We start from the raw sequence: 14646 nt of genomic DNA on the forward strand, positions 1-14646 counted from the left end.
GAAGACTCCTGCACGGTCGGCTAGTACCGTAGCCTCTGGGTCGGAACTAAGCCTCTACTCCAAGGGGCCTTCGACAATATCTGCATTTTAATACGCAGGGCAACCAGGACAAATACCGTATCGGAATATTGGATGCCGACTAAAACTTGATAGGATTCACGGACTTTACATTACGCATGGAGCTGTGCGCGCATAGATTGGTCTTTCTGCATTGCCAGCGCGGGCGCCCGGGTCTGGTTTTGTCTTTTTCTTCTTCTCTCTATCTCATAATAACTTTGCCTAAATATCTTGCAAGGACGTATAAGGGTTAAGGGGTAATCAGCAGCGGGCTACACATTGGGTTTATGGGGGTAAAGGAAACGGGCAAGCGAACAAGCAAGCAAGACGATAGAGACAGATCTGATTTCTCTGTGATACTATTATCAATAGTTGATATCAATAGGTAATTATTGCCACGGGAATTATGGATGATTTGGATATTGTTTCCGCTTAAGATTTCACGCAACCTGGGAACATATACTGTTTTGCGATATGGATTTTGAAATTTATGAGCTTGAAATCGGATGAAATCCCTGGATGTGTGTAAATGTGTTTAGATAAATGTCACTTCTGGATTTTTAATAGCCAATATTTTAACAACATGCTATTTACTTAGGCTTGTTCCAAAATCATCATTTATTTTGACCTCCTATTTGATATGTCATTGTAGATATATCAAGATGATGAAGATAGGTACTTACTGGAAGTACACTAGAATAGGTAGCACTAGCCACATGCAGAGCTTGAGCCACGTCATTTAAGTATCCAATCAAAGTGACTATATGGTATAGCTTTTCCCCGCAAACGGACAAGGGGCTGCGAGGGGTGCAGCTCAGGCCAGGCTCTTGCCAGCAGGTACAAAAAGGCCCCTCATCCCCAAGTGAGATTTTTAAGGGGACACCATCTCGCTTGTGAATTTTAGGAGAAAGAGGCGTTTTGTTCCGTGGCTTATGTCCAGACGAACATTTCTTTATTTTTACCAAAGTATTCTTCTCATCACTTTTTACATTTTATCTTTGACTTTTTTTTTTGGCATCTCGCAATTCCTTTCAAATTTTATCCCCATCTATTTATGTAGGGGTAAACTACATCATACATAACCGTCAACCAAAATAAATAATTACGGATTAAAGGATTACTTATACATACAAATTAACGGTTACTTTTTTACTTACGCCACCACCAACCATTACACACTACCACGGAAGTTCACGCGTAACGCATTACCTACCTCAGGTGGCCGGTCAGGGTACTTAGCGGTATATTTGACCCTGCTATTAACCAAGCTACAACGTATTGACCAATTAGAGCAGCTCCCATTGCTTAATCCTCCGCCACGCAACATTGAATAAAAAGATCGAGTGTCCCGTTCAACCATTTTACTGTTGTAACCAATAAGTGTTAAGGTATTAAGGTACGTGTGGGTTATTTTTCTTTAGTTTATTTTATTTTCCTTTTAAGCTGAGGCTTGAAGCACCCGACTCTTCACGTCATATGATTGGAAGTATTTTTGTACTCGTGTACAAAACAATGCCATCATCACCCTATTTTTTTTTACTGCATGCAAGTGCCGGCTTATCTACTTAACTTAAACTGTTTATCTCATCCCATTATTCCGTCGCATCAACCACAGGACCAAGCTGTCATACAAGCTGTCATACCATTTATAAGTATTGCGCGAACGCCGTTCTACTTCTACCGGGCATTTGCTTGGCGGTACTTATCTGAAGCTCCCGAGGTCCGGAGTTCCACAAGTTGTATACGTACATACGTACATACGTACATTACATGCATCTTACATAAACCCATGAGCCTATGAACCCTATAACCCCCATAACCTTCTATTTATTCAGGTCACTCTCAGGTCACTCTCACCTTGGCTCCAATTCGTCTTACCGAAGAAGCTTGGAAGCTATTTCCCCAATTGACAGCGTTACACAAGACCGGGATATCCCATACACGTTGATTGGTTCTTTTTACATGTATCACCATACCTTTTCCGTATTCATCAGTCTAGTTCATTATTCCCATTATTAAATCAAACTCACTAACCTCCTTTGGCTTTTTCAGACCAAAAACCTGGAAGCTATTGCAACGCGCACAAGCAATAAGCTCATACCTTCTCCTTAAGACTATCACCATATTCGGAACATTCACAACATTCACAACATACAACAACTTCACATCTTCATATTCAAGGCAACCACCGTAACTACTACGCGATAGTGTCATTACAGTACTCGTACTGGATCTTACCTCAAGTCAAACGAATTATACGCCGAAAGTCCTACTTGTATTCTTCTTCTATCGCGATAACATCCAACCTGCATATAAGGTGTGCTGTCGTCTGTCAAGAGACTTGTTCCAATCCCTAGTGCAATGGGAAAAACTGGTGCTCTTCAGCTCAACTTAGACCACTTTTACAACTTCCGCCATCGATAGAGTGGCACACAGAGGTCGGTCTCCCAACTTCTTTAACCGTCAACCTAACCTTTATGTCCCTATCGCATACAATAGTACAATAGTCTTTCTTTGTTCCGTCTACAGTTTGCATACTTCTTCGGTTACAAAGTCTCGCTCTTTTCTCGGCTCTCCCTGTCAACTTGCCTCAAATACCTCAAGTTGAACAAGGGAGTCTGATTTACTCATTAACTTTCAGCTCCAACAACTTACGACCCAACAAATGCTAACATTGTGTCCTTTGTTAGAACCCTAGTCCCTTAAGTCTCTAGACCCTCCAACACCGCTAGTCATGGCAAAGACGCTCCGACTCGGAGCTCGGCTCCGTTATCCCATTACCATATCCAAATTTCTCAAAAACCACGGCGACGATGTCTCTAAGCAAGAGCCCATCCTTCGATATACCTTCAAGTATACGCGCAGCGTTGGTGACCCGAGTAAAAACGAAGAGCACGAGATAGAAGAAACAGGTGTCGCAGATTGGGACAGCCCTGCCGAGGGCAAGGTTAAACAATGGCGGGTTAAGATAGGAGATGTGATTAATAAAGATCAGGATCTCGTCACCATCGAGGAGTCCTGCGGCCACGAAGTACAATACGCTGGCCTCTGCGCCATATGCGGTAAAGATATGAAGGAGGCTACCTACGCTAGCGAATCTCTCGATACCGAACGCGCTACAGTGGCCATGGTACATGATAATATCGCCCTTACAGTCAGCGCGGACCAAGCCGCACGCGCCGAAATGCAATTGCAACGTCGATTGCTCCAAGACCGCAAACTCAGTCTTGTTGTCGACCTGGACCAGACGATTATCCACGCTTGCATCGACCCTACCGTAGGTGAATGGCAACGCGATCCATCCAATCCCAACTACGAAGCTGTTAAAGATGTGCGCAGCTTTCAGCTCGACGACGGCCCCCGTGGTGTGGCCAGTGGCTGTTGGTATTACATTAAGATGCGTCCAGGCTTAGCCGAATTTCTCGAAAGGATATCCCAGCTATTCGAGCTACATGTTTATACAATGGGCACGCGCGCATACGCTCTCAACATCGCCAAGATTGTTGATCCGACACAAAAACTCTTCGGTAACCGGATCATTAGCCGAGACGAGAACGACAGCATAACAGCCAAGAGTCTACAACGATTGTTTCCCGTCAGTACCAACATGGTCGTGGTTATCGACGATCGAGCCGACGTCTGGCCACGGAATAGGTCGAACTTAATCAAAGTCACTCCATATGATTTCTTCACGGGCATTGGAGATATCAACTCCAGCTTCCTACCTAAACGTGAAGATATAATAGCCGCACCACCACCCCCCGAGACGAAGCCGGTCAATGGCAACACCGCGCGACCAAATGTGAACGGAAGCGATACAGCAACAAATCCCGTACCAGATCACGAAAAAGCATTAGCTAATGGCAACGACGAAAATGCGATTCTACAATTACGAGCAGAAGAGCAAGAACGCACCCTTGAGAAACAGCTCAAGGATCGTCCCTTACTTCATCTGCAAGAAGAGTTGGATAAAGTGGATGAGGAGACCGAGAAGTCGGTAGAGAACGGTGATAGTCCAGAACCCTCTACAAATGGAGAGTCGGAAAGTCCATCACACCAACGACATAAACTTTTACGCGATGACGATAGAGAACTTAAATTTCTCGAACGGCATCTAGCTAAGCTTCATCATTCGTTTTACGAACAATACGACGCTCGATGTGCGAATCGCCGGCCTGGTGACATCGTACCGGATGTGATTCCAGATGTAGGATCAACCCTGAACTTTCTCAAGTCGCAAATTCTTAAAGGCACGAAGCTTGTGCTTTCTGGACTAGTCCCGTTAGACGTCGACGTTCGTAGAAGCGAGATTGGAATGCAAGCCGAAAGTTTTGGCGCCGAGATCCGGACACGCGTGAGCGATGAAGTTACCCATCTGATCATTAACATCACACGCCCGCGGACTCAAAAGGTCCGCCAGGCGGCACGCATCCCTACGATCAAAATAGTCAACCAAAACTGGCTTGCAGAGTCCATCGCACAGTGGGCGAGGCTTGATGAGACGCCGTATCTCATACAAATACACCCTGCCGATCGAAATGCCGAAACACCGTTAGAAGAAGGCTCAGCTTCGCCTCCCCGACCGAAAATCACCATCGTCACCTCAGGTCGCCAACTATTCGAAGAGCAAATGAACGACGCTGCCGATGATGGCGACGCGGATGGTTCAGGGGATGACGACGAAGAGGAGGATGAAGACGATGAGGAAGAAGACGATGACGAAAACGACGACGAAGAGTTCCACGACAGATACAATGTAATGCCGCCGGATATCGGAGACGGTCAGCACAGTCCTATAGACGATCTCGATGGAATGGAGTGGGGAGATGTCGATAAGGAGCTCGAGGAGTTCATGGGATCGGATATGGATGACTCGGATTTCGAAAGCACGCAGGGGACGGACCACGGTACGGATACGGAGTCGGAGGAGCCTAAGAGTAAAAAGCGTAAGCTAGGCGATGAGGATGATGAAGATGATGGTAGCGAGGAAGCTGGAGGAAGTGTGTTAGCCAAGAAACAGCGCATCGCGAAAGCGAGAACTACGGGTCTTCGGAATGTTAGAAACGCTACAGACGAGGAGGACGAAGAGGATAGTGGGTTGCCTACGCCGATGGGTACGGGCGACGAAGAAGATGCGGCTCGCGAAGCAAATGTTAAGGGTAATGGAGAAGCTAGCGGCGATGACGACGACGACTTTGCCGACCTGGAAGCCGAACTAGAAGCTGAATTACAAGCAGCAGGCGAAGGTGGTTGACTTATTGACCATACCTATATCCCCAATGCGAACTGGGGCTAGTAGAGGCAAGAGGAAGCGTTTGTTTTGATAGGATTGTCCGTCTGTATCACGAGTGGACGAATGCATGACTCTGGCGGCGCATAAAAAAATAGGCATATCATCATCATAATCATTTTCATCATCATCATCATGTTGTAAGGGTTGTTTTTATAATCGCTCGGACATGATATACTTGGCTCAATTTTGATGGGTGTTTATATTTATTCTAAGAGGAGTTATTTGTCGTAGGCGGCAGACACATAGGAGTCTGGGAGTGAAGGCGGGCATTAGGTGTGATACCTACCGGAATTAAAGGGGGGTTGGCTTTGTTTGGAAGGTTTTGCATAGCGATTTATTTAGTTGAGCTGCTGAAGGGTAATTTAGTAAAGGAAGTTTATCTATGTGGATCTATTACGAATTATATTAGTTGAGTATTTGTTGATAGAACACAGTTGAGGCGATTCATAATCTTATCCACTTACAACGTTAGAGTACCTAGGTACCTAATCTAAGATATATGCATATATACTTTGTACACGTGATATCCTTATATAAGATAGTTAAATAGTATCTCCATTCTTCTCAAAGCTCCGGTCCAATAAAAAGTCTCATGATTCGAACCTATCAGCCGTCATCAATCATCAATCATCAAATCATCAATCGGGAGCTTTGATCAATTGGTCCATTAGATTTCCCGACGACGACAACAAAATATCAATCAAGAAATACCCATTTTCCATAATGCCTCAGGATCTTCCCCCCATCGGGGGCTATGGCCCTGTACAGTACAAGGTTAGTTTTTTTTTTTTTTTTTAACTCGTTACTTTATCTTAGGTATCTTGGTTATTTGTGCTTGAGGGTTATAAATAGGACGAGAAGTAAATTCAAGGCTAACATATGACTTCTCTTCTCTCTTAACCACAGCGTAACCTCCCCGCTCCAGGCTTCCGCCCGACGACGCTACTCCTCGCCATGGGCGCCGTCATGACTTTCGGTTTCTACAAGTTGGGACAGGGTATCCGAGAGCAGAAGTGCGTATTTCCCGAATGGATGGACGGGATGGGACATATATATAAGATAGGATTCGATGTGGCTAACCGTCTGTTCTTTTGCTCGTAGTGAGCTTGCCCGAGAAAAGATGTGGTCGCGTATCCATCTGATCCCTCTCCTACAAGCCGAGGAAGACCGCGATCTCGTCCGCAGACATCTGGCTGATCAGGCACGCGAGAAGGAGCTGCTGGGCGAGAACATGCAAGTTTATAACTCTGGAAAGTATGTTTATCCTCTTTATTTATTTTTACATTTTTACTCTCCTACCCCGAGCGGATTGTTTAGAAGGGTCGGGGGAAAGAATTGATTAATGCTGATTGATATATGTACGCTTGTAGATACGTGAGGCCGACGTTTGCCGTTACGCCGTCTAGCGTGACGAAATAAAGAATAGTGGTAGTGGTAGTGGCAGTGGCAGTGGCACATGCAACTCTACACAGATTAAGACGCAATACAATACGCAGCTAGCTACGAGCGGAAGAGCTCCCCGAAGTTAGCAACGGTGCGAAGCGTGTATATAAAGAAAGAAATAAGCTAGCAAAGTCGTTCGGTTGAGTCTATAGCTCATGCTATTATTACCTTGGGTAGTTTGAAGTGCTACTGACAATGCCATGAAAGCGATATACCAGGGAATCCAAGCTTGGATTTCTACGCTGAGTGTCTATCTAGAAATGAATAAGATCAATGGTAGAACTAGCATCAGAGCAACTCACGGGTATAAGACTTTGGAATGTCATATCCAGGACATCTACAACGAACCAATAGTTTCATTATCAAGCTATCAAAATTAGGGGTACGTTATAGGAATAGTTACCCGAAGCTTACGTTTATTAAAACATATACATGTATATTAGCTCACGTCTCATTAGTAAGAGGCGAGTTAGCTATATGATATACCCTCTATATATATCAATACGTAAGACAACTGTGAAGATATCTAGGCTGTCGGTTTTATACATAGCCCCGTACGGGAATAGGACTATCCAGAGCATCACTGTAATTCTATCATGAATTTCATTCTAGTAACTGCATTTTCCCTATCACGAGGATTACCACCTCTAGACAGCCAAACGCCAGACTCCTTCCATAGTCATAAATCCATTCATACGTGTCTTAAATACGGCTAGTTATTCGTTACCCTAGCCTATGCGCCATCACGGACATTGTCGTTAGTTTAAGCAGAAGCATGTACCACCTTGAAACCTTCGCTAACCACCTTCGTGATATCCTCATTTTTATGTTGGAGCAATCCCAGTGCGAACGCAACATCGCTCCACTGTCGTTCCGTTTCGCAGCGCGGAAGACGAGCAGCCAGTTTCTCTGCAAGCTGTTTTGCGTGTTTGTCCTGTTATATCGTCAGCATAAGATATTGGATATAGTGCACATGAAACTCACCTTCTCGACAAATCCTAACAAGAACTTAACAATCCGTCGGAATGGTTCTGGTTCCATCCGGCGATCCGCAGACAACAGACTGAACATATCTACGAAGTGATTATACACCGCGTTATCCTTAGTGCTTAACTCTGTGAAGAACATACGAGCCAAATCGGCGATTCGCTTATCTTCGTCTTCTAAGCATTTAGCCATCTCGCCCAGCTGTCCCTTCACCTTGACCTGTCCCGCAAGAATTAAGAATGTCAGCGTCATCAAGCATGTGCGCTTGACAGATAGGTCTCGGTCAGCCAGCCGTCGGTATAAGAAGTCTGTGTTTTCATCAATGAGGTGATTAAAACAGACGGCCATGTCGCCGAGCGCGATGACTACGTTCGACCGCACTGTCGCATCCGGCGACCGCTCCATGATGGTGATGAGTAGCGGAAGGTGAGCTTCACAGTACTCGCTACTGACGCACATAAGCTTCGCCAGACAGAGCGTTGCAGCAGCTTGTAAACCTTTATCTCTATATATGTCGCTGCGTGAACAGATCTCGGCTACCAATGGGCCGAAGCTGGATAGCAAAGACTGCGGTCCGAACAAAAGCTCCTGCTCACGTATATGCGCCATAGCCTCCGTGAAATCATCTTCTGTCGTGCCACCGATCAGGTCTAGCTCGTCGCCTTCCTCCTCCACAGCAGGGGCAGGCGTCTTGCCCTTTCGGCCTACGGATGGCCGTGGGGCGGCGGGTTTAGCAGCGGAATCCTTCTCCTTCTCTTGCTTCCGTCGCTTGAAATCGAGCTCGCAGAGTTCAAGATGGACGATCTGTTTGATGGCTACGTGGCCAACTATGAAAAGAAGTTGAGATAGCGCAATCGCCGCCTTCTGTTTGGGTTCGGCCGGTGGCTCTGAAGTTAGCCGGTTGACGGTCTGAGTTGGAGCGTCGAGGCCCATGGTGATGCCTTGGTCAACAGTAGCAGTGACAGTGAAATCTTGATCTCTCGACCCCGGACGAGATGTAGAAGGCGATTTCTGTTGTGCAGAAAACACGACCTTAGTCCTGCGTCTAATTATCTCGGAACATAGCGTATCGGGGTGTTTAGCGAGAGTGTAGATTGCGTTGATGGCCTGTTCAGCAACTCCAAACCACTCCTTGCTATCGCTTGGCACCTCGGTAATTGCTGCTAGTCTTGCTAGTACGGCATGCTCGTTTGGAAGGCGACTGAACTTGACTGTCGAATCCTTGGCTTGTCGGCCTGTAGGGTTAAGTCTTTGCAGAGCAATGCACGTATACTTGGCTAATTGGAGGTCGGCTCGACCGTGCGACCCAAGCCCAGTTCGTAGCATCGTTTCCATTTCGCCGACGACAATCTCCGGCGACGCAGTAGCAAGCATGCCTAATACGATGATAGCACCTCTTCGCTGAGATCGAGATATTTCTCTCTTGTGAAAGCCGTATACCTCCCACAATTTCGTTACTACTCGGTCGGAGATCATACCGCCCTTCATCATGGTTGCGATGAGTTGCTCTAGACTAGTCAATTCGGCCGGCGTAGTACCTGACGTGAGACTGATCATATTCCTCGCGATATAGATAGCAGCATCGTTCGGACTAAAGCTATCCGGTGCTTCGAAAAATAGTCGCCTGTAGCAGTCGATGAGATGAGACTGTACACCTTTACCCTCGTCACTGTTGCCCTTCGTCCAGATAAGGCGCATCATCCGTCGAATTCCAACCATATTGTCTTCAATGTTGTACGCATTTCCGATTTCTAGATAGTCCATTGCTTCGATAACTTCGGACTTATTCTTGGATCCGAGAAGCTGACAAACAGTGGAGGTAGCCTCGTGTAAAACTTCGATAAACTTAAGGGCATCGATGTAATATCGCTTTGTCAAAGTCAGCTTCTCGATGGCCTCCGACGTGGCGGCGTCTTCCTGAGCTTTCTGAACTGCCGCCACCTTTTCCTCATCGGTCATCTCTCTGGGTTTCTGAGGTGATTCTATCTGAGTCGGCTCATCTACTAACGCCGTAGCGTTAGCTTTGTCTTCTCCTAAGCCAGGCTCACCAGCTGGCGGCTTCAAAGCGTCCAGCTGGGCATCGACCTTCTCAAGCCTTTCCTGCCAATCCTTGCGAGAGAGCTGAGCTCCATGTAGCACAGTAAAAGGGTGGGTTTTGATCAAAGTCCCGAGAAGTTTTATCGCATTTCTCCTGACGTGACTGCTCTTGTCCTCGAGACTTCTGCAGGCAAGTTCGGCGGCCTTTTGCCTACGCTTAGGGAACTTCTGTTCAAGTTCGCAGAGCCTCGTATAGACTTGCATAGCTCTGCACCTGCAGTAGGGATTGATATCTAGGAAACGCTCCTCCAACACGTCGAAGAAAGCATTGATCTGAGATTTGTGATTCTCGCTACGCTCTTCCTGCGTAGTTAGATGTGCGATCATGTTACCGCAAACCTCGATCAGCGAGCATCGCAGGGTATACGACTATTACACATTAGGCTGACTGACTATAATTCATAGGTCATACATACCTCGCTGTCTAATTGTTTAGCTAGCATCGTCATCTGTTTGATCACTAGGCGGGGAATAAGCTCGGAGAGCTTGACAATGAACGAGGAAACCGACTTCGGACCCTTTGTATCATTGGTATTAAATTCTTTATTGCTGATTTCTCTTAGGATCTCATCAGCCAACTGCGGGTAGTCGTATTGTTCAGCTAATATATGTAGAAACTCGGCCATCGGCTCGGATAGATGTTCGAAGTACGTTAGATTCTGGACGATGGATATTTGCGCCGCTAATGACTATGTCAGCATTCCTTCCAAGTTAATTTGACTGTTCAGTCCGCTCACCGTAGCCGTGGCCGTGATGTTTTACGGCAATGCAAAGAACCTTGAAGGCATGCATTTTTATGGCTGTATTCTTGACTCTCTGCTCGCTCTCTAAGACCAGATAGACGGGCCTAGTGAGAAGGCCTATGAAGTTATCGCGCTCGCTAGTCGTTAGGAATATCTTGCCCAGTTTCAACTTAAGAACTTTGGACATAACATCCAATGCCGACTGAAGCTGGGCTACGCTATCCCAAGTGCCGTCCTTATCTTTGTTCGTAGTCTTGGACTTGGCGCCTTTACCTCTGGCGCGCGATACGGGGGCTGTAGAAGACTTTTCGGCGGCTTTCGTCTCGACGCAGGCGATCGTCCATTGTAATAGGAAGCCGTATATTTCGAGTAGAGATTTGTGATGGGCGATTATCTCCTGCTCGTCGGGATTTTCGAGGTCGTGGTTGATAGTATCAGCTTCGGCTGCTAGGCCGCTCATAATAAGGTCGAATATCTTGCTTAGGGCGTGAGTGGGCAGGAATTGCGTATATCTGGATTGCAGGAAAAGCTTAGAAATAGGTTCTCGCGATCTCGAGACGGAAGACTGTGAAGACTGGAGATTATCAGGGGGAGCAATGGAAGTGGGTGCACACTTGAGAAGGAATTGCAGCGAGTCAAAATAAGCGCTGCGCATGATAGCGTCGGGATTTCCGGCGACAGCATCGACGATAGGGTTCAAGACCGAGTTAAGAAGCGAGATGTTGGATAGCGATTCGGGATCGGACTCGCAATCGACTAAGGCGCCGTCGGCTTCGGGAGTAGCGATACTTGCCGGGTCACTCATGTAGTGCATGAGCGCCTCATTTATATCGAAGTTGACCGGATCCATCGTGGCCGGGAGTATTTGCGCTGACGAGCGCTGATAGAAAAAGGTCGAAGTAGAGGTCGAAGTAGATGGATTATATTAACCAGAGGAGAGAATTACTTTGTAGGAAAAAACAAAAGTTGGTCTCCAGGGACATTCAATAAAATCAATAGGGGGGGAAGAAGAGAGGGGTGAATATCCCGGGTATCTTTAAAAGGTTGTTATTCTTTTTTAGAAGATTATAACGACATGGATGAAGATGTTTTGGAGATTGTGTGGAGACGTTGGGTGTATGTAAATAATTTAATGCCATAGGCTGCATAAGCTGTATAGTACCTACAATAAAGTTTTAAGCTGCTTTAGCAACCGTTTTGTTATTGTTTAGTTTCTGATAAGGCGCGACCGCCAATCAATCTCTTCTGTAGCAGAACCCCGCGCCTAATCCCTATCAACCCGCTAAATAAAAACGCGTTTGATAAGAAATCGGAGATTCAGGTACGGATTACTTTGTACTATGTATCTGTGGAATTTCCATTTAACTTTAACCTCGAATAATAGAAATAGAATTTCAAGTCATAGAACCTTGAAACTATTACCACCGTAACCTTATCCACCATACTTGAAATTAAATTTATAATACCTACTCCTTTCAATTGCCAATTGCTGTTCAATTGTTGTCTACATATCATATGCCTTTCCTTCGTTCTCTCGAAGTTTCACGATTTAGAATACGATATTACTGGATCGCATTGGGTTACGTTCAAAGGGAGAAGGTAGAGGACGACCAATAAAAAAGAAAATATACAGCATTGGGATATGGCATCTGCCACCCATCGTCGAGTGGCCAAGGCGCCCTTCCAAATTCATCAAGACCAACCCAAGGGCCAGACTTCAGATACCGAAGAGTCTATACAGAGCCATACACGAAGAGCTGACGAGGAATATGACGACCATGACGACCATGACGACCACGATGACCACGACTACTTATTAGGGGAAGAGGGTGAAGATGAAGAACAAGAAAATCCAGCCGAAGAAGACGACTGCGAAACCGACTCCTCTGATGATAGCGACGAGATCGACCTCAGCGTTCAGCATGACATGGACAAATTACAAACTGCCTTTCCCAACTTCAAAGATAACTATCGTCTAATAAAGCGTATCGGCGAAGGAACTTTCTCTACCGTCTACAAAGCAGAAGATATACAATATCATCGGTACGAGAACCGTTGGGATATAGACGCGTTAGAAAACCAATGGAGACCTCCACCCCTCAGAAATTCTCGATCCAACTCCGTTTCTTCTCGCACCCGCCAAAAGCCAAAGTTTGTGGCGATTAAGAAAATCTACGTAACTTCTTCACCCTCTCGCATCCTCAACGAGCTCGAACTCCTCCACGATCTACGAGATTCCCACTCCGTCTGTCCCCTCATCACGGCTTTCCGCGAAGCAGACCAGGTTCTCGCTATCCTTCCCTACTTTCGCCACCAAGATTTCAGAAAATACTACCCTCACATGAGCGTCTACGATATGAGAGTGTACTTTCGATCCCTCTTCACAGCTCTCGCTGCCGTACACGAAAAAGGCATTATACACCGCGATATTAAGCCCACCAACTTTCTCTACGATCCGGATAAGAAGCGCGGAGTTCTAGTAGACTTTGGATTGGCCGAGCGGGAGGGTTTAGAAACCAAACCATGTATTTGCCATGATGATCGGCAAGTGAGGAAGCAGAAGCTGCAACAGTCTGTCGCGTTCAGCTCGGTCCAAGCTGGTCCGCAACCAGGCTACCCAGTAAATGATACCCGTCCTTCTCGTCGCGCCAACAGAGCGGGCACCCGTGGTTTCCGGGCACCCGAGGTTTTATTCAAATGTACGGAACAAACGACCAAGATAGATATCTGGTCTGCTGGTGTCATCTTATTAACTATTCTCTGCAAACGGTTCCCTTTTTTCAATAGCGCAGATGACGTCGAGGCACTAATTGAGATCGCTACTATATTCGGCGCAAAAAAGATGAAGATGGCAGGACAACTGCACGGTTGCGTCTTTGACACCAATATACCCACTATCGGTGAGAGGGGCTTTACTTTCGAAAAGATCATGCTATGGAGCACGTGTAGGAGCGATGTGAGCAAGGACGGCAGACCTAGCACATTGACCGAAGAGGAGAAGGGCGCCATCGAGTTTTTGACAAGGTGTATGGAATTAGACCCGACGAAGAGGATCAGCGCTAAGCAGGCGCTGGTGCACGAATTTTTACAGATTGATGCGGATACGGAGCCGGAGCCGGAACTAGAAGATGATGTGATGTTGTTATGATAGCTCTAAATAGGATCCTAGAATTTATCTAGAGCGCTATAAGGGATGTAATATCACTTCGAATCCGGGACGAGCAGAAGCCAACCCGCTTCATAATCGTACTCTTATGAGTTTTAGGATCATGAGCATGGTGAACCCTATACGTACAACATAGTGTGTGGGGGTGATATCAGATGCTTACTCGGCTATGGGGATAAAAAGGACACGGGAGTGTGCTAAGGGAGTTGGTTGCCAAGTTCTCATCGGATGGAATATAATGGTAATAAGCCTGGTCGGTATGCCACCATTCAGAGTTTATACTAAATACCTTATACTATAATATAATACAAATGTGAATAACTTTAGATTTACTTTTGTCTGGAAATATCTTGACGAGATAAGAGGTACTATATTGGATAGCTAGTAGAGGTAGATGCGTGGTCGGATGGCCATATCTAAATGCCTGATCAACTCCTTATTTCACGTTATCGTACTTATACGTAGCTTATACTGCCTAAAGACTCTAAGGCAAGCGAAGGAAGTGTGTGCTATTATAAATGCATAGATTACTTAGCAAATTCTAAATAACGTTAGGGCTTGGAATACAGTTATTGATCATCATCCTTCTACGACTCCTCTTATACTTCAAAGGGTGAAGGGGTATTCGTCCACGTAGTAACCAAAACGTATCTTATCGGGCATTTATGTTTAGACTATAATTGTGATAGCAATAATTAGATTTGCTGGATTTGATTATTACTAGTTACTTCGTGGTGTGCCTGCTATTCGATGCGTAGGTACGAGATGGGTATTCATTGTCTATTATTAAAATAACGGACTTCGTCCCGGACAACATAGATTAGAACTAGCCAATCGCGTCTCTACGCCGATACCCTGGG

At 45.9% G+C, this 14646-nt stretch overlaps 4 protein-coding genes across 4 annotated transcripts; 3 read left to right on the forward strand and 1 right to left on the reverse strand.

The window, feature by feature from the left end:
- Positions 1–2791: 2791 nt before the first annotated feature.
- Positions 2792–5311, forward strand: GL218_09174 (RNA polymerase II subunit A C-terminal domain phosphatase; the record flags this gene model as incomplete). Its single annotated transcript, XM_033586000.1, has 1 exon — positions 2792–5311. The coding sequence occupies one exon, from the start codon at positions 2792–2794 to the stop codon at positions 5309–5311; it is 2520 nt and encodes an 839-aa protein (XP_033439902.1).
- Positions 5312–6073: 762 nt separating this feature from the next.
- Positions 6074–6769, forward strand: GL218_09175 (NADH dehydrogenase [ubiquinone] 1 alpha subcomplex subunit 13; the record flags this gene model as incomplete). Its single annotated transcript, XM_033586001.1, has 4 exons — positions 6074–6124; positions 6257–6363; positions 6452–6604; positions 6721–6769. The coding sequence occupies 4 exons, from the start codon at positions 6074–6076 to the stop codon at positions 6767–6769; spliced, it is 360 nt and encodes a 119-aa protein (XP_033439901.1).
- Positions 6770–7556: 787 nt separating this feature from the next.
- Positions 7557–11470, reverse strand: GL218_09176 (Condensin complex subunit 1; the record flags this gene model as incomplete). The annotated part of the gene is made up of 4 exons (XM_033586002.1): positions 7557–7727; positions 7778–10246; positions 10294–10559; positions 10615–11470. 4 exons carry the CDS (start codon positions 11468–11470, stop codon positions 7557–7559), a joined length of 3762 nt encoding a protein of 1253 aa, XP_033439938.1.
- Positions 11471–12262: 792 nt separating this feature from the next.
- Positions 12263–13768, forward strand: GL218_09177 (Cell cycle serine/threonine-protein kinase hsk1; the record flags this gene model as incomplete). Its single annotated transcript, XM_033586003.1, has 1 exon — positions 12263–13768. One exon carries the CDS (start codon positions 12263–12265, stop codon positions 13766–13768), a length of 1506 nt encoding a protein of 501 aa, XP_033439937.1.
- Positions 13769–14646: the final 878 nt, after the last annotated feature.

This window comes from Daldinia childiae (genome assembly GCF_008694065.1).
Source record: "Daldinia childiae strain JS-1345 chromosome Unknown Scaffold16, whole genome shotgun sequence".
In the NCBI taxonomy this organism is placed as follows: domain Eukaryota; kingdom Fungi; phylum Ascomycota; class Sordariomycetes; order Xylariales; family Hypoxylaceae; genus Daldinia; species Daldinia childiae.